This window comes from Oncorhynchus clarkii, chromosome 12 (assembly GCF_045791955.1).
Source record: "Oncorhynchus clarkii lewisi isolate Uvic-CL-2024 chromosome 12, UVic_Ocla_1.0, whole genome shotgun sequence".
NCBI classification, from domain to species: domain Eukaryota; kingdom Metazoa; phylum Chordata; class Actinopteri; order Salmoniformes; family Salmonidae; genus Oncorhynchus; species Oncorhynchus clarkii.
Window position 1 is genome coordinate 64320239 of NC_092158.1, and position 20778 is coordinate 64341016.

Sequence of the window (20778 nt, forward strand, 5' to 3'; positions counted from 1 at the left end):
TCCGCTTCAGCCAGTTCCGTTCCTAATGAACACGGCAAGGCTGGGCTGTGTTCATTAAGCCATCCCGATTGAAATGTCTAAGAAACTCTGTACATACAGCATAACGCATTACTCCTTTTTGGTCTGTGTCTTTGAGAAAACAAAAAAGTGAAGAAGCTAAATAACTTGAATATTTAAATGAGAGCCATCACTGAACACCTAAAAAGCCTACATGCATTGGAAGACCGTCACAAATATTTTCATGTCACATTTTGTCCCCCCAATGAAATAGCCATCTCTCTGCCCCAAAACATATTTCATTCCACCCATTTCACCGTCCCAACACCACATTTAAGTTCTATAAACAAACTGTTTATTTGGTGGCTGGTGCATTTCTTTGTGAAACAACATTAGAAAGAAAAAGGCTACAATCAACTAAAAGTAGTTGACAGAGGAAAGTAAACGCCTACAAAAGAGTCGATAGCTTTTGATGACTAACCGAAGGGGGACGCAATAGAAACGACCTCTGGAGGACTAAAGAGAATCGCTCATTTCCCCACTCCATCTTCAGTCCTGCCCTCAGGCCAACTGTATGCTCAACTCCCCAGAACTACTGTCACCAGGTAGACGGCACCTGTAAAAAGGTGCAAACGTTTGTGCTTGACAGATCTGTGTCCACGTTCCATACGAGGGGTTGTAAAAGTGGGTGGTGTGTGCATATCTGACCTATAAAGCACTCGCTCAATACTAAAAGATGGGAGAAACAACAGCGGTGTCTTTGTGTTACCAGTTGGTTCTCAGAGGAACAGAAGGGGGGTGAAAACTATCAGGTTGGGGGAAGGAGGAGAGGACATCACTTTGGTACAAGCAAGGTGAGCAGAGCTCGTCTTGTGATCCGTATCGCCAGAGAGTGTGTGTGTGACCACTATCACACGCGTCAACACCAGAACCTCACAAGGGATAGGTAATGGACAGGCTGTGAACACTGTGTGGAGTTGACATGAGCATTTACACAGGTAATGTACAGACAGTGATCATCACCTGCCCTACACAGCCAGGTTGGGTTGGTAGTTCCCAAAAGGTCAAAGGTCCTGGAGGCAGCGAGGGGTTATGATGTCATGATCAGGCGCCAGTCAGTCTCCTCATTCAATATGAAGACAAAAACGAGCATTCAGAATTTCTCTAGTGTGGAAGGTAAATGTTTTCTGTTCACTTGTCCATCTTAACAGTCCACAGAAGTGTGTGTTTGAGAGTGCGTATGTGTGTGTATACACAGCGCCTGGCATGGGTTGCCCAGTCCGGACCGGGGGGTGTAAGTGGGTAGTCCGAGCATATCCCAAAAGAAAGAGGTCTCTGGGGTGGAGGAAGAGGGGTGTCTCAGTTGGAGGTGTCAGAGTGGACGCTGCCAGGGGGGGCTGGTGGAGAAGTGACACAGGAGGGGTGGGTGTTGTCCTGCCAGCTGTTGCTAGTCTAGAAAGCAAGAACCAGGAGAGAAAAATAAAAGATGTCAATTTGGGCAGCTAGTTTTGTTAGATTTTTTAATATAGGCATGTTGTGACCCTGGTAAAATCCACGTGTGAAATGCTCTAAATACCTGGACTACAATTACTTTGTTGATAGGCATGCATTTCTTTAGGTCTAAATAAAAGGAGGTTTGACTCACGTCGAGGCGGTGTGGGGCGTAGAGGGCGCTAGTGGTCAGCTCCTCATAGCCTGCCGTCAGGCGTGTAACACGGTGCAGGGTATCCACCTGGACGGAGACAAGACGGGCGCCATCAGCTACGAGATGCATGCACATACACACATTTTCCTTGTTTTACTATTCTTGTGGGTAGTTTAGGTCCCCACAAGGATCGAAGAACACACACACACGACCTGGGTTCAAAAAGGATTTGTTTCCTTTCAAATAATTTGAGCGCATTTGATTGGCACGGGCTTGGTTCCGTTGTGCCACACAAGCTCAATCAAGTGCAGGAAAAGTGGAAGATAACATACTATTTGAACCCGGGTCTGGCACACACACACACATCAATCAGGGCATAGTCTCACACAAACACAGGTGGGAATTAAAGGAACTTTAAAGCTTCCACAAACCTCTGCTGTATCGGTCAATGCAAAAGCAGCATGGCTCTTGGTTTGGACTGCTGGTTCCCTACGAGCTAACCTCTGCACACTTCTCTGTACAACCCTGACTTTGGGTTCATACACTATCCATCTGCCTCTGCTATCACAGTTCTAACATTACAAGCCAATATCGATTGCTCCTGTATTGTTCATTCCAAGATTGATGAGATTAAATGATTTCTACCTAATTTAAATCGCACGATGTTGTATTCTCAGTCATCACTGATGGAATGCAGAAAATGCTGCCTACCATCCGGTTAGTCAGGGAGAATCTCAATTGCATTCGTGTCCTCTCTCCACCTTCTCAAAACCTATTGGATGAGAAAGCCAGCGGTCTCGCCCCTCTGACATTCTCCTCCAATGGGTTTTGAGAAGGATGCGGACACAGCAGAGTCAAGGAAATGCAACTGAGGAATTTCCCTCAGCCGGTGACCGTCCAGGCTAACCTCAGGCTGTTTACAGCAGAAATCTGTGGATCCTCTTCAGCAACACCGCACTTCCACAGGTTTACAAACAGCGGAGGGCAACAACAGCAGAGTAATGGGGAGTAGGGGGGGGGCTTTGGCTTCCATGGTGACAGGATGGAGAGAGGGCCATGGGCTGGTTGCGTCCCAAATGGTACCATATCCATCAAAAGTAGTGCACTATATAGGGAATAGGGTGGCATTTGGAGAAGAAAACGTGGACATAGAGATGAAATGGATGGATAAATAACTGGGGGAGAATGGTAAGGTAGGTACACCAAAGGCTTAACTGAAACAAGGTGGAGAGAGAGGGGGAAGGGCCAAAATGTACCTGAGGCATGTTTCTCTGCTAGGTGGAACAGGGACAGGTGCCACAGGGGGTCTTGGGTTGGGTGTTTATGGATCAGGGGTGAGGAGAGGGAGGTGGGGGTCATCATAGCTAGGAAGAGCTGGGTGTCTAGGGATGTTTGGGGTGGTAAAGTCCCGGAAACCTCCCCAAAATGCCCTGTTTTTTTTTTTTTAAGAAATGTTTGAACAAATTCCAGGATTGCCTTCACTATTCCCTCCCAATTCCAGAAATCCTCCAACCAGGATTGTGAAAACCAGGACATTTTGTGAACGTTACAGGGATTTTGCAAACCTAGAGAGACTGGATTGGAGGGGGTTGGAGCATTGAGGCAGGCTTTCCTAGAGGTCCTCAGTGCCTACCTGGGGCTGCAGAGAGGGAGAGATGTTGAGGACGGCCTCCCCAGCCCCGTTGAGGTTCAATGGGTGCAGGCCGAGGTAGGCAGCAGCAGCGTCGCCAGCATGAGACAAGCTGTATGACCCTGACGACCCTGCAGGCAACACACGCTGTGTCAGCCAATCAGGCATCTCAGTGTGGCTCTGTCAGTCAAATCAGGCACCGCAGTGTGCCGGGGTCAGAGATCACAGTTCAACCAGGAAGTTAAAAGTACACTGGCTTTTGAAAAGAGACCTTCATACCCGTGCTCACAACCCATTGGCTAGTGTTGAAAACATGAGGATTGTGGACCACAGTTAGAGTGTTTAGAATGAGGTGAGCAATGATTTAGTCGCTCGTGACACAGCCTTCTGGGTGCCAAGATGATCCAATACATTGTACAGTTGGAGCCTAAATTTCCACCTTCCTCACGTTGTTGTGAATGAAGTATGAGGCTAGTGCAGAAGAATGAAATAGCCAAACTATAGGGACAACTGCAACTTTCTTGTTCGAAACGGACCAAAATCAAGACAACACAAATGTCTTATTACATGAAAAACGGCGGTCAAAGTTTTCGTTAAACTGTAACGAGTGAGCGTCAAAGTGGAATTCAGACATTTTTAGTTGTTAAGTCTTGAGACCGAGTGCTGATACCCGACAGTCCACCAGCGAGCTGTAATCTTACTGCAGGAGAGGCAGACCATGGAAATAGAATTCAGATAATAATAGAATAGATTTCTATGAAGCAGACATACAGTATGGCTCACAATGACAAGGGTACATCACCTACCTGCTCCTGTCTGCTTCCTGAGCAAATAGGGGTAGCTGGTACATACGTGTGTGTGTGTGTACACACAGTCTACCGTTCAAAAGTTTGGGGATCACTTCGAAATGTCCTGGTTTTTGAAAGAAAAGCAATTTTTTTTGTCTGTTAAAATATGAAATTGATCAGAAATACAGTGTAGACATTGTTAATGTTGTAAATGACTATTGTAGCTGGAAACAGCTGATTTTTAATGGAATATCTACATAGGCGTACAGAGGCCCATTATCAGCAACCATCACTCCTGTGTTCCAATGGCACGTTGTTGGCTAATCCAAGTTTCATTTTAAAAGGCTAATTGATCATTAGGAAATCCTTTGCAATGATGTTAGCACAGCTGAAAACTGTTGTTCTGATTAAAAAAGCAATAAAACTGGCATTCTTTAGACTATTTGAGTATCTGGAGCATCCGCATTTGTGGGTTCGATTACAGGCTCAAAATGGCCAGAAACAAAGGACTTTCTTCTGACAGTCTACACTGTGTACTACTTCCTTCACAGAACAGCGCAAACTGGTCCTAACCAGAATAGAAAGAGGCAGCCCTGGTGCACAACTGAGCAAGAGGACAAGTACATTAGAGTGTCTAGTTTGAGAAACAGACACCTCACAAGTCCTCAACTGGCAGCTTCATTAAATAGTACCCACAAAACACCAGTCTCAACATCAACAGTGAAGATGCGACGCTGGGATGCTGCCCTTCTAGGCAGAGTTGCAAAGAAAAAGCTATATCTCAGACTTGCCAAAAAAATATATATATTAAGATGGGCAAAAGAACACAGACACTGGACAGAGGAACTCTGCCTAGAAGGCCAGCATCCCGAGTCGCCTCTTCACTGTTGACGTTGAGACTGGTGTTTTGCGGGTACTATTTAATGAAGCTGCCAGTTGAGGACTTGTGAGGTGTCTGTTTCTCACACTACACTCTAATGTACTTGTCCTCTTGCTCAGTTGTGCACCAGGGCCTCCGACTCCTCTTTCTATTCTGGTTAGGGCCAGTTTGCACTATTCAATGAAGGGAGTAGTGCCAGATCTTCAGTTTCTTGGCAATTTCTTTCACGGAATAGCCTTAATTTCTGAGAACAAGAATAGACTGATGAGTTTCTGGCCATTTTGAGCCTGTAATCGAACCCCAAAATGCGCTTTTAATCAGAACAACAGTTTTCAGCTGTGCTAACATAATTGCAAAAGGTTTTTCTAATGATCAATTAGCCTTTTAAAATGATCAACTTGGATTAGCTAACACAACGTGCCATTGGAACACCGGAGTGATGGTTGCTGATAATGGGCCTCTGTACGCCTATGTAGATATTCCATAAAAATAGCATAACAGCCGTTTCCAGCTACAATAGTCATTTACAACATTAAAATGTCTACACTGTATTTGATGTTATTTTAAACAAACCAAAAAAAAGTGTTTTTCTTTCAAAAACAAGGACATTTCTAAGTGACCCCAAACTTTTGAACGGTAGTGTGTGTGTGTGTGTGTGTGTGTGTGTGTGTATATATATGTATGTACACTAATGCAAAGGTGTGCTGGCTGCTAGATAAAGACAGACAGCCAACAGGGTGACTGTGGGAGTTTGCAGTAGTAGTAGGATAAATAAGAAATATATAATGTTAAAATGACGACATCGAAAGAGGAAGTGGTGAAATTGAACAGAAACCATTCAGACATTCAGAAAGAAAAAATACAATTGGATTTAATTGGATTTATAATCCGATGGGGGATGATGGTCATTTCCTACTAAGAGTTATTGCTTAGGGCAATAGCCCAGCAGCTAAGATACTGCTGAGTCAAGCTACATTTATCCCTGAAAATGACCACTTTCTACAACATTAAAGCCACTTTTTAATGTTTTTTTTTTTTTTTTTTTCTCCCCAATTTCGTGGTATCCAATTGTTTTAGTAGCTACTATCTTGTCTCATCGCTACAACTCCCGTACGGGCTTGGGAGAGACGAAGGTTGAAAGTCATGCGTCCTCCGATACACAACCCAACCAAGCCGCACTGCTTCTTAACACAGCGCCATCCAACCCGGAAGCCAGCCAACCAATGTGTCGGAGGAAACACAGTGCACCTGGCAACCTTGGTTAACGCGCACTGCGCCCGGCCCACCACAGGAGTCGCTGGTGCGCGATGAGCCTACCGGCCAAACCCTCCCTAACCCGGACGACGCTCGGCCAATTGTGCGTCGCCCCACAGACCTCCCGGTCGCGGCCGGTTACGACAGAGCCTGGGCGCGAACCCAGAGTCTCTGGTGTTACAGCTGGCACTGCAGTACAGCGTCCTTAACCACCCGGGAGGCCCCATTAAAGCAACTTTAAACGAGGAGATTATCAATCTGGTCCAAAATAAGATTTGGTCCAAATAAAAATCCACTATAGAAAATCTGTGAGTGCAATGACATCACAGCAATGCATCAGACACCAAACAGGCAGAGGAACAGAAGAAAAGTCAGATGGAGAGCCAGACAACAGAGGCAGACAGACAGGCAGCCAGACAACAGAGGCAGACAGACACGCAGCCAGACACACAGCCAGACACACAGCCAGGCAGGACAGACAGCAATGTAGACAGGACAAGACAGCAATGCAGACATTGTCCTCATTCCGTGTATGTGGTTCTACACTTCTGCCAGTGTGTATGAACTACAATGTGTGTGTAATAGCATGGACCTCAGCTGATTGGTGTGGGGAGGCAGGGTGATTGAGATGGATGGAGGGGTGGGGGTCAGGGGTGGTTGGCAGGGGCACACGGTACCTGAGTTGGGCGTCGCCGGAGAGTTAGCCTGGCTAGCCTGCGCCGACACGCTGGCAGCATCCACCGCTGTTTTAACTGCGTAGAGGTTCGCTTCCTCCTGGAACTTACCAATGTTCTTCTTGTACCGTATTCTCTTGTTGCCGAACCAATTAGAAACCTGAGGGGGAGACGGACAGACACCAGTGTATTAGTCAGTGTATCCCCTAGATGTCTTTCCAGGGTTGTATTCATCAGTGCACGCCGTAGGAAAATGTTTCCCAACGGAAAACGAAAACAAACCGTTCGTACTGGAAAATGTCAGGTAGTCCATCCCTGTTTCAGTACATTTTCAATTGAAACCAAATATAGCTAAATTATTTTAGGCAGGGGAACAGACCCCCTACCTATACATTAGAAGGGGAAAAGCTGGTTTCAGTACTGGTAAGTCCACTGGCAGCAGAAGTGTGTGGTGCGGTGGTACCTGGGAGACGGTGATGGCACACTTCTTGGCCAGCTCTTCTTTAGCCTCCTCACTGGGGTAGGGATTGGACAGGTGGGAGTAGAAGTACTCGTTCAGAACCTCTGTAGCCTGCTTGTTGAAGTTACGCCTCTTACGCCTGACCGGGACATTGATACGAGACACACACAAAGTCAGTCAGACATGATTCATCTCAGAACAATTTTTTAAAAAGCCCTGCAGGTAACAAATGAAATTACAGCAAAACTCTTAAGCACAGACAGACCTGGCGTCGAGGAATCTGGAGCGTAGGATCATGACGGCCTCGCAGGTGCTCTGTTTGAGCTGCATCTGGATGGAGCTGAACTTGCGGTGGATGATGGCCACCATGCGCTCGATCTCCTTGGGAGAGATGGGGCGCGTGCGACTCTGCTCCCTCAGCAGGTTCATCACGTGGTTGGTGAACTCACTGCATGCCTGGGGTGTAGGGGCGGAGGAGGGGGATAAGGGAGAAATGAGACTATCAACACAAAGGTTTAACTTAAATTCAGTCCAGTTTCACAAAATAACACAAATTCCCACGAGAACACTCATCTTTGAAGGTGAGAGAGAAATACGTGTGCTGTTTTTCTCCAGCTTAGACGGGTAAAATCTGTGTAAATGCGTCTCCCTCGCTCTCCTACCTGTTCATATTTCTCCAGCTCAGAGTGGTAGATCTGTCTGATCTGGGCCAGCTTGGCTCTGTAGTCTGAGTGTTCGATGCCTCCGTCGGCGCCGGGCGACCCTCCTGCTGCTGCTGCCGCCGCCGCCGCTGCAGCCGAGCCCCCGCCCTTCTCTGGGCCAGACACGCCCTCGGCCAGCAGCATGTTGTCCAGACGCATGATCTGGGGGTCTGGGGGGTCCTCATCCTGAATGCCTCGGATACTCAGCACTGGAGAGGAGGCGAAGAGAGAGAAATTCAATATATCAAATCAGGCATTAAAGGATAAGGGAGCACCGTGTCTCAATTGCAACGTCGGAGTCATTCAGATTCAACCCCTTATCCGACCCTAGGCACTTTGAGGTAGATCTGACGAAGTTGGATAGGCAATATGGTAATAACACTCTCAGATAGGCCAGGTAGAATGTTTGTCATACTGCTTAGGCTAAAAGCTTCTCCAATCCAATTTCTTTCAGATCTTTAGAAGTGCCTCAGCTAGGGGTTGTTTCTGGACTGGGGCCTTAGTTTGACATTTTAATGTACCGAAAAAAAGTTTCCAAATAGGCAAATCTGTATTTTCTCTACCGGAGAGGATGATTTTTCCAGGTTCCAGCAGGTGCACGGGAAGGGAGGACAGTAGGACACTTCATCAATACTAAAACCTCAAGGAGAAGTGCCCTAGCTGTCAAAACAACCCTGTCGATTCTCTCCCTAATGGCATCCTAAAAGTAGTGCACTTTAAAAAGGGTTCCATTTGGGACGCACTTAAATTCTTAAGTGAATTCTAAATTAGCAGTACCTTATTTTAACACCAGGTGGCAGTGTGGCGCCTCAGTCAGTGTCAGGCTGCCAGTTCAGAGCAGAGAGAGGCAGGCAACAGCAACATGAGGCATGGGCAGAGTAATGGGAGTGCATGTGCTGTCACTGCAAGCTCGGCTGGCCATAAGTACAGCTTTCAGCCGCTCCGCTATTCCACTGTATTAAACCCAGGACCTCTGTCAGCCCCCAGCCACACACTCATCTCTCCCTCTTACAGATAGACACCCACACACAGAGGCACAGATGCACATATGGAGGCACACAGTACACACTCAGACACAACACACACACAGGTGCAAACAGACGCGCACATTGCCCTCAATGCACAGACTCCTATACACAAACACACTTTGGACTCACAGCCTTTGTTTTAACACTATCATGCCGTACTGTACATTGTCCTTTCAAGCAACTACTGTAGATGTGCAACCTAACCAGGCTAGCACTGTACATCTTGGCTTGGTTTTGCTCAGTAGAGTGAAAGGGGTATAAGAGAACTGGAGCATTCCTGTATTAAAGCCAAGACCAGTAACTCTCTCAGAGCCGGTTCTATCCAACTTACTGTTCTGCTGTTCACAGTACAGGAATATATACTGAACAAAAATATAAAAACGCAGCAAGTAAAAGTGTTGGTCCCATGTTCATGAGCTGAAATAAAAGATTGCACAAAATGTTTATTTCTCTCCAATTTTGTGCACACATTTCTTTACATCCCTGTTAGTGAGCATTTCGCCTTTGTCAAGATAGTCCATCCACCTGACAGGTGTGGCATGTCAAGAAGCTGATTGAACAGCATGATCATTACACAGGTGCACCTTGTGCCGGGGACAATAAAAGGCCACTTAATGTGCGGTTTTGTCACACAACACCACATATGTCTCAAGTTGAGGGTGCGTGCAATTGGCATGCTGACTGCAGGAAGGTCCAACTGAGCTGTTGCCAGATAATTTAATGTTCATTTCTCTACCATAACCCGCCTCCGTTTTAGAGAATTTGGCAGTATGCCCAACCATACTCACAACCGCACACCACGTGTAACCACACCAGCCCAAGACCTCCACATCCGGCTTCTTTACCTACAGGATCATCGGAGACCAGCTGATGAAACTGAGGAGTATTTCGGTCTGTAATAAAGCTCTTTTGTGGGGAAAAAACAAGTTGGACTGGCTGGGCCTGGCTCCCCAGTGGGTGGGCCTATGCCCTCCCAGGCCTGCGCCCCTGCCCATTCATGTGAAATCGATAGACTATGACCTAATGATTGTATTTCAATTGACCGATTTCCTTTTACGAACTGTAAAATGAGTAAAATCGTCAAAATTGTTGCGTTTATATTTTTAGTTCAGTATATAAGTGTGTGTGTGTGTGTGTGTGTATGTCCAATGGTTGGGTACAGCAGGATACATTTCCCTCTTGCATAAATAAAGTATGTTTGTTAAAGCCATAACTAGCAGCTGTTCTGTACAGCTTACAGTTCTGGAACAGAGGAAAGACAGGAGACAATTCTATTTCTACCCGGCTTTATTCTCTCTGGGTTAACACAGCCATGGGAGAGAGTTCTTCAGAACAGTAAATACATCTGGGATATTTCCTGCAGTTCAATGGTAAAATGATATGGGTCTATCCATCGAGTCTTGAAAAGTACACACAACCAAGTGGCAGGGCCTGCTGTTGGACTGGAACACTAACTCTGGATTGGGGATTTAACGTGTAGTTACTGGACACTTGAGATAAAACGAAGTTTCCACAATAAAGTCAGTATCCTTTCTGTTAGTGTACTACTTTAAAGTTCATCCTAACAATTCTGCCCACTCCCCCTCAACAATGGTCTCTCCCTCTTCTCTTAACTTTCCCTCCTTTTCTATAAACTTATTTTCTCCCCTGCTGTTGCTCTCTTTTTCTTGTTCCCTCTGGCCTCCGTTGTTTTCTCCATCTAGATCCTCTCTGTTCTCTCCGAGACACATTCCTCCACTGTTGCTCCACCTCTCATCCCCGCTCACGGCTCAGGAATGCAGCAGACCCAGCCGACTGAACTAGTGACCCCGATTGGCCCATCGCGCTCTCTCTCCCCCTCTCCACTCACAAAGCTAAACTTTAGTACTTATCGGCTAGGTAGAGAGAAAGTGCTTTTACGATGTGTATGCAAACTAAGCACCTACTTGCTAAGTTTTCTAGAGTTGTGTGTGCTTGTGAGTAGATTGTGTTTTAAGTGTTAGAGTATTAGCCTATCTTGTGTGTGTGTGTGTGTGTGTGTGTGCGTGCTCTCCAGTAAGTCTGTAGCTTCCAGACTGTGTGTGTTCGTGCGTGTGTGTAGAAGTCAGTCTGAGCTGTCCCGTCCCAGACACTGTTCCAGACGAACCATTTCCCGATCCAGCAGACAGTGCAATACACCGGAGGCCCAGAATATTCAGACATTGGCTCAAAAAACATGAAACAGTTTTTTGTTACCTACCAAATACGTTAGCGGTGCTTGATTGAGCTCGTCTAGACCAACAACATCAATGGAATAGTCCCAAAGGTACAAACCCCACCCATCTAGCACTCCAGGCAAAACACACTTCAAAAAATGTGCTTTTGGTCAGTTAGTGTTATACATGGATGCAGTGGCCATAGAAGGAGTAGTCAACTGACCGACAGCTCAAGAGGTCAAGCATGCCTCTCCGGGTCTTTCCCCACCATCCTGCCCCACATCTCTGCTTACACACCCTCCAACCCCCCAGTTCTCATTATTATAGCCCCCAGCTGTAGCCCCTAACGACCTCAGATTCTCCTAATTACTCCAATTATTAAGCTGTGATTTCTGACAATTGCACACATCTATTAGGGCCTATGCACTCAGTACTGAGCAGTCGTAATGCATTTTCCAATAAAGCAATAAGGAGCTGGTGTTTGCGGCCACAATACAATTACATAGTAAAAAAAAGACACAATAGCACCCTAGGTTGTGTGGCATTGAGACAGGCAGCGAGACGAGAGGAGAAGAGCTACAGCCATACTATGAAATATTCAGGCTCTCCAGCTGGGGTTTCAACTGCATACATAATCCTGAAGCTCATTCCTGCCTCCCAGCCAATATCGCTATGCACACAGGCTAGAACGCAATTGTGCGTAGTAGGCAGCGCTGGTAGGTAGGTAGGTACACACTCTAGGCCCCTCAAACTCAACTCTGGACCTCAAAGCCAGTTCCACCGCATTTTGGTTCTTCTCCATTGTTCCCCTCTAATCAGGGAAACCAGGTGTGTAATTAATGATCTGGTAGAACAGAAAAGCAGCAGGACCTCGTAGGGTCAGAGTTGAGAAGCCCCGCTCTCGGCCTACTTGTGTGGCAGGGTGAGGTTGAAGGCTACCCCTAACAGAGCAGCAGTGTCTTCAGTACATTAGGGGGAGACGCATGTTCCCCCGAATACAATCAGGCCTTCATCCAACCCTCAGCTCATGGCACACACACACACTTTTTATCCCACGTCTGTCTTCTCTCGCTCTGTCCTGCATCCCCTTTTCACTCCTCCCCACCCCATACCCTCTCCTGTATCCCCCCCCCCCCCCCCCTCTCTCTCTCGGCACCCCCCCCTCACTCCAGCGCCGCTCGCTCTCCATTTCAGTTGAGTTCTCCATGTGAGCTGCAATCCCTCATGCTGTCAGCCCCCACATCTCCTCCTCCTCCTCTCCTCCCTCCATCTCCTCCTCCTCCTCTCCCTGTAGACAGACAGGATTAGCATTTTAATTGCCTCAGCTCCCTTGGGTATTCTCAGCCTTCCACTGAGGGAGCGAACCGGGGAGAGAGAAAGAGAGAGAGAGAGAGAAGGAGGGGGAGAGAAAAAGTAAGGATAGAGGGCAGCCTAGAAGGAGAACCAAGGAGAATTGGAAAAACAAGGGAGTCACAGGAGGAGACATAAAAGCAGAGAGAGAGAGGCAGAGGAAGACGATGAGAAAGAAAAGGCAAGAGGGAACAGCAGAATAAGAACGCTTCAGAAATGCTCTCTGCTACGATACCATAGCTGGATCCAGAGGAAAACAATGGTCCAAAAGGAAGTAGGTTCCAAACAACACAACCTTCACACAAGAAGGAACTACATACAGGTCAAGGCTTGACATTCTGGCGAATTCGCCGTCAGTACCAAGTAAAAGTCACTGGCCCAAATGAGAGAGAGAGAAAAAAAAGACTGGTCTTCAGAGAAGAGGAGGATGTGCAGTAAACCCTTTGTGAAATAAATTCACTATGAGCAAAGTTCCCAGTTTTACGACTAGGTTGAAAATATCACATACAAAGCAAAATATCAAATATTTTCAACCTAGGTCTATGACACCCATAGACTTCTATAAGGAGTACTCTGTAAATCGAAATTTGATGACGAAAGCAACCTAGTGGCATCGGAAAGGAAGAGTGTAAAGTGACTCTGGGCCCCGGGAGGAAATTGAAGACTGTTACTGAACCCACAGGTTGAATTAGGATCCCCATGCTACAGCGGGAGTCGTCTGAGTGCTGTCTGGAGTAGTAGTCCTAATCCAGGGGTATCCTCTTCCATTTTCCCTCCTCCCTCTAGTACAAATAATAATATATCCCTGGTGTAACAGAGGTCGGGAACCAAGCTCAGATGTTTATTTATGTATTTAACTAGGCAAGTTAGTTAAGAATAAATTCTTATTTACAATGACTGCCTACCCCGGCCAAACCCTAACACTGGGCCAGTTGTGCGCCGCCCTGTGGGACTCACCAATCACAGCCCGGAATCGAACCAGGGTCTGTAGTGACACCTCTAGCACTGAGATGCAGTGCCTTTAGACCTCTGCAACACTCGGGAGCCCTGATGACGACTTACCTTGCCTGAGCCCTGAAGACTTCCAAGGCTTTAGCGCAACAGGCTAACAATCTTGAAACCCAGTCGTTCGCGTACAACAGCAAACAAGCTGCACAAAAGGTGCCTTCTAGAGGTTCGTAAGTAAGTAGGGAGGTGAGGTCATCGTAACATCTTTAGCTACACAAGTTGTCAATTGGGGACGACATTCATTCCAACAACAGTTGGGCCTATATTCCACAAAACGTTTTAGTCTATCGAGTGGTACTTTTTGGAGAGGGGCAGTAGTAAGCTGTGGATGTGTCAGGTCCTGCTTTAAGCAGCGTCTGTGGTTGTGTTGGTCCTCTTAACTGAAAGCCTGTGGCACACACCCAGGCACACACCCACACACACACACAAAAACAAACACGCGGTCACACAAATGGTCAGTGTGCTTCCTTCCCGAGCGAGGGAGTGGTGAGTGGTCAGTGTCAACACCGTGTGATGAGGGGTGTGAATGGGAGATGTCCCACCCTGGGCAAACACAGTGAATACCATTGAGCATGAAATTAACCCTTTGTTAACTAGAGACGACAACTATGGAGACCAGAGCAAATTGGGGACAAAAGGCTTCAATCAGATCTAGGCCTATACGGCTCAACACATACCTCCTGTTCTCAGGTGCTCTACATGAGCCTTTACCATCCAACACATTCTCCATAATAAGCATCCACTAGAAGAGCAGCAGGCATGAGATGAAGAGAGGAGGGGTGAGAGGCAGGAGGGTATTTTAAATGTTTTCCTTGATTTAACTAGGTTAGTCAGTTAAGGACAAATTCTTATTTACAATGACGGCCTACCCCGGCCGACTCGAACCAGGATAACGCTGGACCAATTTTTCGCCGCACTATTGCGACTTCCAATCACGGCCGGTTGTGATACAGCCTGAAATCGAACCAGGGTCTGTAGTGACGACTCCAACACTGAGATGCAGTGCCTTCGACCGCTGCGCCACTCGGGAGCCCTCCAAAGAGATGAGGTAGATGTATCCCTTAAAGTGGCCGTTGTCCCTCTATCCCTCCTTCACTCGCTCTCCTAGTGTTGTCATGACACCAGAATGTTGACTGATACCAGGTTTAGTATCAAAATACCATGTAAAAAAAAAAAAGAACAGAATTGCAGTTGACGCAGACAGAAAACTCTTCTTCTGCTCTGTCCAAGCGTTGTGCATCTTTTGAGTTCAATCTCATTACATTAAATGTGATGATATAATTAAGTCTGATTTCAAATCAAATTTTATTTGTCACATATACACGGTTAGCAGATGTTAATGCGAGTGTAGCGAAATGCTTGTGCTTCTAGTTCCGACAATGCAGTAATAACCAACGAGTAATCTAACCTAACAATTCCACAACTACTACCTTATACACACACACAAGTGTAAAGGGATAAAGAATATGTACATAAAGATATATGAATGAGTGATGGTACAGAACGGCATAGGCAAGATGCAGTAGATGGTATCGAGTATAGTATATACATATGTGATGAGTAATGTAAGGTATATATACAAAGTGGCATAGTTTAAAGTGGCTAGTGATGATATAGAAGTGGCATAGTTTAAAGTGGCTAGTAGATGATATAGAGTACAGTATATACATATGAGATGAGTAATGTAGGGTATGCAAACATTATATTAAGTGGCATTGTTTAAAGTGGCTAGTGATACATTTTTACATCAATTCCCATCAATTTCCATTATTAAAGTGGCCGGAGATGTATGGCAGCAGCCACTCAATGTTAGTGGTGACTGTTTAACAGTCCGATGGCCTTCAGATAGAAGCTGTTTTTCAGTCTCTCGGTCCCTGCTTTGATGCACCTGTACTGACCTCGCCTTCTGGATGATAGAGGGGTGAACAGGCAGTGGCTCGGGTGGTTGTTGTCCTTGATGATCTTTATGGCCTTCCTGTGACATCGGGTGGTGTAGGTGTCCTGGAGGGCAGGTAGTTTGCCCCCGGTGATGCGTTGTGCAGACCTCTCTACCCTCTGGAGAGCCTTATGGTTGTGGGAGGAACAGTTGCCGTACCAGGCGGTGATACAGCCTGACAGGATGCTCTCGATCGTGCACCTGTAGAAATTTGGGAGTGCTTTTGGTGACAAGCCAAATTTCTTCAGCCTCCTGAGGTTGCGCCAACAGAGATGGCCGCCTCGCTTCGCATTCCTAGGAAACTATGCAGTATTTAGTTTTTTTACGTGTTATTTCTTGCATGGTACCCCAGGTAATCTTAGGTTTCATTACATACAGTCGGGAGGAACTACTGAATATAAGAGCAACGTCAACTCACCATCATTACAACCAGGAATATGACTCTCCCGAAGCGGATCCTGTGTTTTGCCTTCCACCCAGGACAATAGATCGGATCCCAGCCGGCGACCCTAAACAACGACGCCGTAAAAGGGGCAAACGAGGCGGTCTTCTGGTCAGGCTCCGGAGACAGGCACATCGCGCACCGCACCCGAGCATACTACTCGCCAATGTCCAGTCTCTTGACAACAAGGTTGATGAAATCCGAGCAAGGGTAGCATTCCAGAGAGACAGAGACTAACGTTCTTTGCTTCATGGAAACATGGCTCACTCGAGAGACGCTAACGGAATCGGTGCAGCCAGCTGGTTTCTTCACTCATCGCGCCGACAGAAGCAAGCATCTTTCTGGTAAGAAGAGGGGCGGGTATGCCTTATGATTAACGAGACGTGGTGTGATCATAACAACATACAGGAACTCAAGTCCTTCTGTTCACCGGACTTAGAATTCCTCACAATCAAATGTTGACTGCATTATCTACCAAGGGAATTCTCTTTGATTATAATCACAGCTGTATATATTCCCCCCCAAGCAGACACATCGATGGCCCTGAACAAACTTTGACTATGTAAACTGGAAACCACATATCCTGAGGCTGCATTCATTGTAGCTGGGGATTTTAACAAGGCTAATCTGAAAACAAGGCTCCCTAAATTCTATCAGCACATCGATTGCCCAACCAGGGCTGGTAAAACCCTGGATCATTGTTATTCTAACTTCCGCAACGCATATAAGGCCCTCCCCCGCCCTCCTTTCGGAAAAGCTGACCACGACTCCATTTTGTTGCTTCCAGCCTACAGACAGAGACTAAAACAAGAAGCTCCCGCGCTCAGGTCTGTTCAACGCTGGTCCGACCAATCTGATTCCACGATCACGTGGATTGGGATATGTTCCGCATTGCGTCCAACAACAACATTGAAGAATACGCTGATTCGGTGAGCGAGTTCATGAGAAAGTGCATTGACGATGTTATACCCACAGCAACGATTAAAAACATTCCCAAACGAGAAACCGTGGATTGATGGCAGCATTCGCGCGAACCACTGCTTTTAACCAGGGCAAGGTGACCGGAAACATGACCCAATACAAACAGGGTAGCTATTCCCTCCGCAAGGCAATGAAACAAGCTAAGCGTCAGTAGAGACAAATTAGAGTCGCAATTCAACGGCTCAGACACGAGGTATGTGGCAGGGTCTACAGTCAATCACGGATTACAAGAATAAATCCTGGTCCGCGACAGGGCTGGTTGTCTTGCTCCCAGACAGACTAAATAACTTTTTTGCCCGCTTTGAGGATAATACAGTGCCACCGACACGGCCCGCTACCAAAACCTGCGGACTCTTCTTCACTGCAGCCGGCGTGAGTAAAACATTTAAACGTGTTAACCCTCTCAAGGCTGCAGGCCAAGACGGCATCCCCAGCAGCGTCCTCAGAGCATGCGCAGACCAGCTGGCCGGTGTGTTTACGGACATATTCAATCAATTCTTATCCCAGTCTGCTGTTCCCACATGCTTCAAGAGGGCCACCATTGTTCCTGTTCCCAAGAAAGCTAATGTAACTGAGCTAAACGACTACCGCCCCGTAGCACTCACTTCCGTCATCATGAAGTGCTTTGAGAGACTAGTCAAGGACTAGACCCACTCCAATTTGCTTACCGCCCAAATAGGTCCACAGACGACGCAATCGCAACCACACTGCACACACAATCACACTACACTATCTGAGAATGCTGTTCATCGACTACAGCTCAGCATTTAACACTGGGTCTCGACCCCGCCCTGTGCAACTGGGTACTGGACTTCCTGACTGGCAGCCCCCAGGTGGTGAGGGTAGGTAACAACATCTCCACCCCGCTGATCCTCAACACTGGGGCCCCACAAGGGTGCGTTCTGAGCCCTCTCTTGTACTCCCTGTTCACCCACGACTGTGTGGCCATGCACGCCTCCAACTCAATCATCAAGTTTGCGGCCGACACTACAGTGGCAGGCTTGATTACCAACAACGACGAGACGGCCTACAGGGAGGAGGTGAGGGCCCTCGGAGTGTGGTGTCAGGAAAATAACCTCACACAACGTCAACAAAAGGAGATGATTGTGGACTTCAGGAAACAGCAGAGGGAGCACCCCCCTATCCACATCGACGGGACAGTAGTGGAGAGGATATTAAGTACCTCGGCGTACACATCACGGACAAACTGAATTGTTCCACCCACACAGACAGCGTTTAATAGAGCAGTCTGACAGAGCGGTGGTAGGCAGCAGCAGGCTCGTAAGCATTCATTCAAACAAACGTTCCTGCGTTTGCCAGCAGCTCGTCGCAATGCTTGAGGCACAGCGCTGTTTATGACTTCAAGCCTATCAACTACCGAGATTAGGCTGGCAACACTAAAGTGCCTATAAGAACATCCAATAGTCAAAGGTATAGGAAATACAAATGGTAGAGATAAATAGTCCTATAATAACTACAACCTAACCACCAGCTTTCATATGTTCTCATGTTCTGAGCAAGGAACTTCAACGTTAGCTTTTTTTACATGGCACATATTGCACTTTTACTTTCTTCTCCAACACTGTGTTTTTGTATTATTTAAACCAAATTGAACATGTTTAATTTATTTGAGACTAAATTGATTTTATGTATTACATAAAGTTAAAATAAAAAAAGTCTTCATTCATTATTGTTGTAATTGTCATTATTACTAAATAAATAAATAAATAAATAAATAAATAAATAAATAAATATATATATACACACACACACACACACACACACATACCCCGATTAAATCGGTCAATTTTTGTATTGGTTTTTTTTGGTCCTCCAATAAATCGGAATCGGCGTTGAATAATCCTAAAATCGGTCGTCCTCTAGTAAAAAACACTAGGAAATCAGCTCCAATTGATTTTAAATTGAGGAAATCTGTTCCAAAGTACTCCCATGCATAAGAGAGAGACGTGATTGTGTGTCGTTTTTCAGAGACAGCAAAGCCATTCATTAATAAATTCTACAAATCATACAATTACTTTGACTTTTTTTTACAAATCTAACCCTATAACCGTAACAATTTACGTGAACAGTAAATCTCTATTGATATACTGGGTAAATCAAGATGTAACCTAGGAGGCCTATACACAATACAGGTGAAAGCATACTCAATAGGATTGTGTGCATGCATTGAGTTATTGAGCCTGTTTTCATTGATTTCATGTGGCTATAGATGACAAAAATCAGTTTCCCTTCCATTTGGTTCTTATTTTATAGTACTGATCAACAACATTTGCATAGAAGTTGCAATCTCTTCTTTTATAAAAGTTTGCACTCTCTTTAAACCCAGTAATGATGTCGTTCATGACGAGGCACACGCCCACACAGTCCGTTGAGGTCGTGAGAAAGAGACTTGACAGGCGAAGGGGGAAAGTTTCTTTGGACATGGGGAGACGATTAAGTTAAAGTTTGTGGTGAAAAAAAATCAGCATATTTTGCGTTATGCTTGTATATTATCACAAACAAATTACTAGGGTAGTGAATTGATGTTGTTAGCTTCCACAGTAAGCTAGCAAGGAAAGATATCCTACAAAGCTGGAAGCTACCGGTATCTTCTTGCATTGGAAAGTGTTCTAGCCTGTATGAACATTGTTTTGTGAACAGTAATGAACAGTTAAAACATTTCTACGTGCTGTGCTGCATTATTCAAGTGTTTTAACTTCTGTGCAGCATGAGTGGGGAGCTAACATGATGCAGTCCAGACTCCCAAGCGCTCTAGCGAATGAGTAAGTGGAGCAGACAAGAGGCAGGAATGGTGCACTCGCGCTATAAGGAGACAGACTTGATTCTCTCAATCAGTATACGACCTGAGGCACATTTGACTGAAGTACCGAAAGTAACAAATTCTAGGATCGAACCGTTTTTTATATTCTAGTATCAAGAAAGTATGACGTTTCAGTATACCGTACAACACTACATCTCTCCCTTTCCCCCTCCATCCTTCTCAAATCAAATGTTATGTCACATGCATCTAATACAACAGGTGTAGACCTCACCATGAAATGCTTACTTAGTCATAAAATAAAATGTTTAAAAAAATGTAATTGTTGGTTTAGTAAAATATTTGGAAAAAAAATATGTATTGAAAAAAATGTAAAAAGTTCATAAAACAAGGCTATATAAAAGGGGTACGGGGGGGGGGTTACAGGTTAGTCGAGGTGATATGTACATGTATGCTCCCCGTCTTCCCTCTCATTAGCCCAGCTGCCTGCTTTCCCGTGCTCGTTAAGAGTCGCCTCTGAAGGAGCTCCTAAAGACTTTGAAAAATGAATGCTCATTTGAGAGGTTGTTCATTTGCACTGTTATGCAAATGAGGTGGCAATTAAGCAGTAGATCAGAGGAGCAGCGGCCATTTATAACGAACCAACGAGCACCATGATAGAGTCAGATGTTACCGGGGAGAGAGCTGGAGATGCTAAGCACGCATGTTGGTTGTCTGTGTCTGATTACACTAGCACTAACTCTATAATCAAACACACAGACTCAGCGGTTATACTAAATAGTATTATAGGACAAATCTAGGGTACAGGTAAGTAGGTACTATAATGTACTCTCTAATTAGTTAAGCTACTCACAAACATAACCTGCTTGAAACAAACTATACAGCCTGTAGAGCAGGGTTCCCCAAGTGGTTTTATTTGGCCCTCCAAGTTGTCTGATAATTTTTTTTTAATGAATTCATTGTTGGACAGAAGACTGTAAAAACTATAGGTCGACCGATTAAAATCGGCATGGCCGATTACTTATGGCCGATTTCAAGTTTTCATAACAAT

At 45.8% G+C, this 20778-nt stretch overlaps 1 protein-coding gene across 4 annotated transcripts in view; it reads right to left on the reverse strand.

Annotated features, from left to right (window-relative positions):
- Window positions 1-275: 275 nt before the first annotated feature.
- The window catches only part of LOC139421030 (pre-B-cell leukemia transcription factor 1-like), a 51960-nt gene continuing 31457 nt past the window's right edge, over window positions 276-20778 (reverse strand). For 2 of the 4 annotated variants that reach the window (XM_071171508.1, XM_071171510.1), the window contains 6 exons: window positions 7991-8238; window positions 7594-7784; window positions 7332-7467; window positions 6872-7028; window positions 1643-1729; window positions 276-1449 (listed from right to left, as the gene is read on the reverse strand). In XM_071171508.1, coding sequence (XP_071027609.1) covers window positions 1686-1729; window positions 6872-7028; window positions 7332-7467; window positions 7594-7784; window positions 7991-8238 — 776 coding nt within the window. In that variant the 3' untranslated portion in view covers window positions 276-1449; window positions 1643-1685. Of the gene's footprint in view, window positions 1450-1642; window positions 1730-3275; window positions 3404-6871; window positions 7029-7331; window positions 7468-7593; window positions 7785-7990; window positions 8239-20778 lie in introns of all 4 variants that reach the window. The other 2 variants (XM_071171507.1, XM_071171509.1) reach the window with 2 other exon arrangements.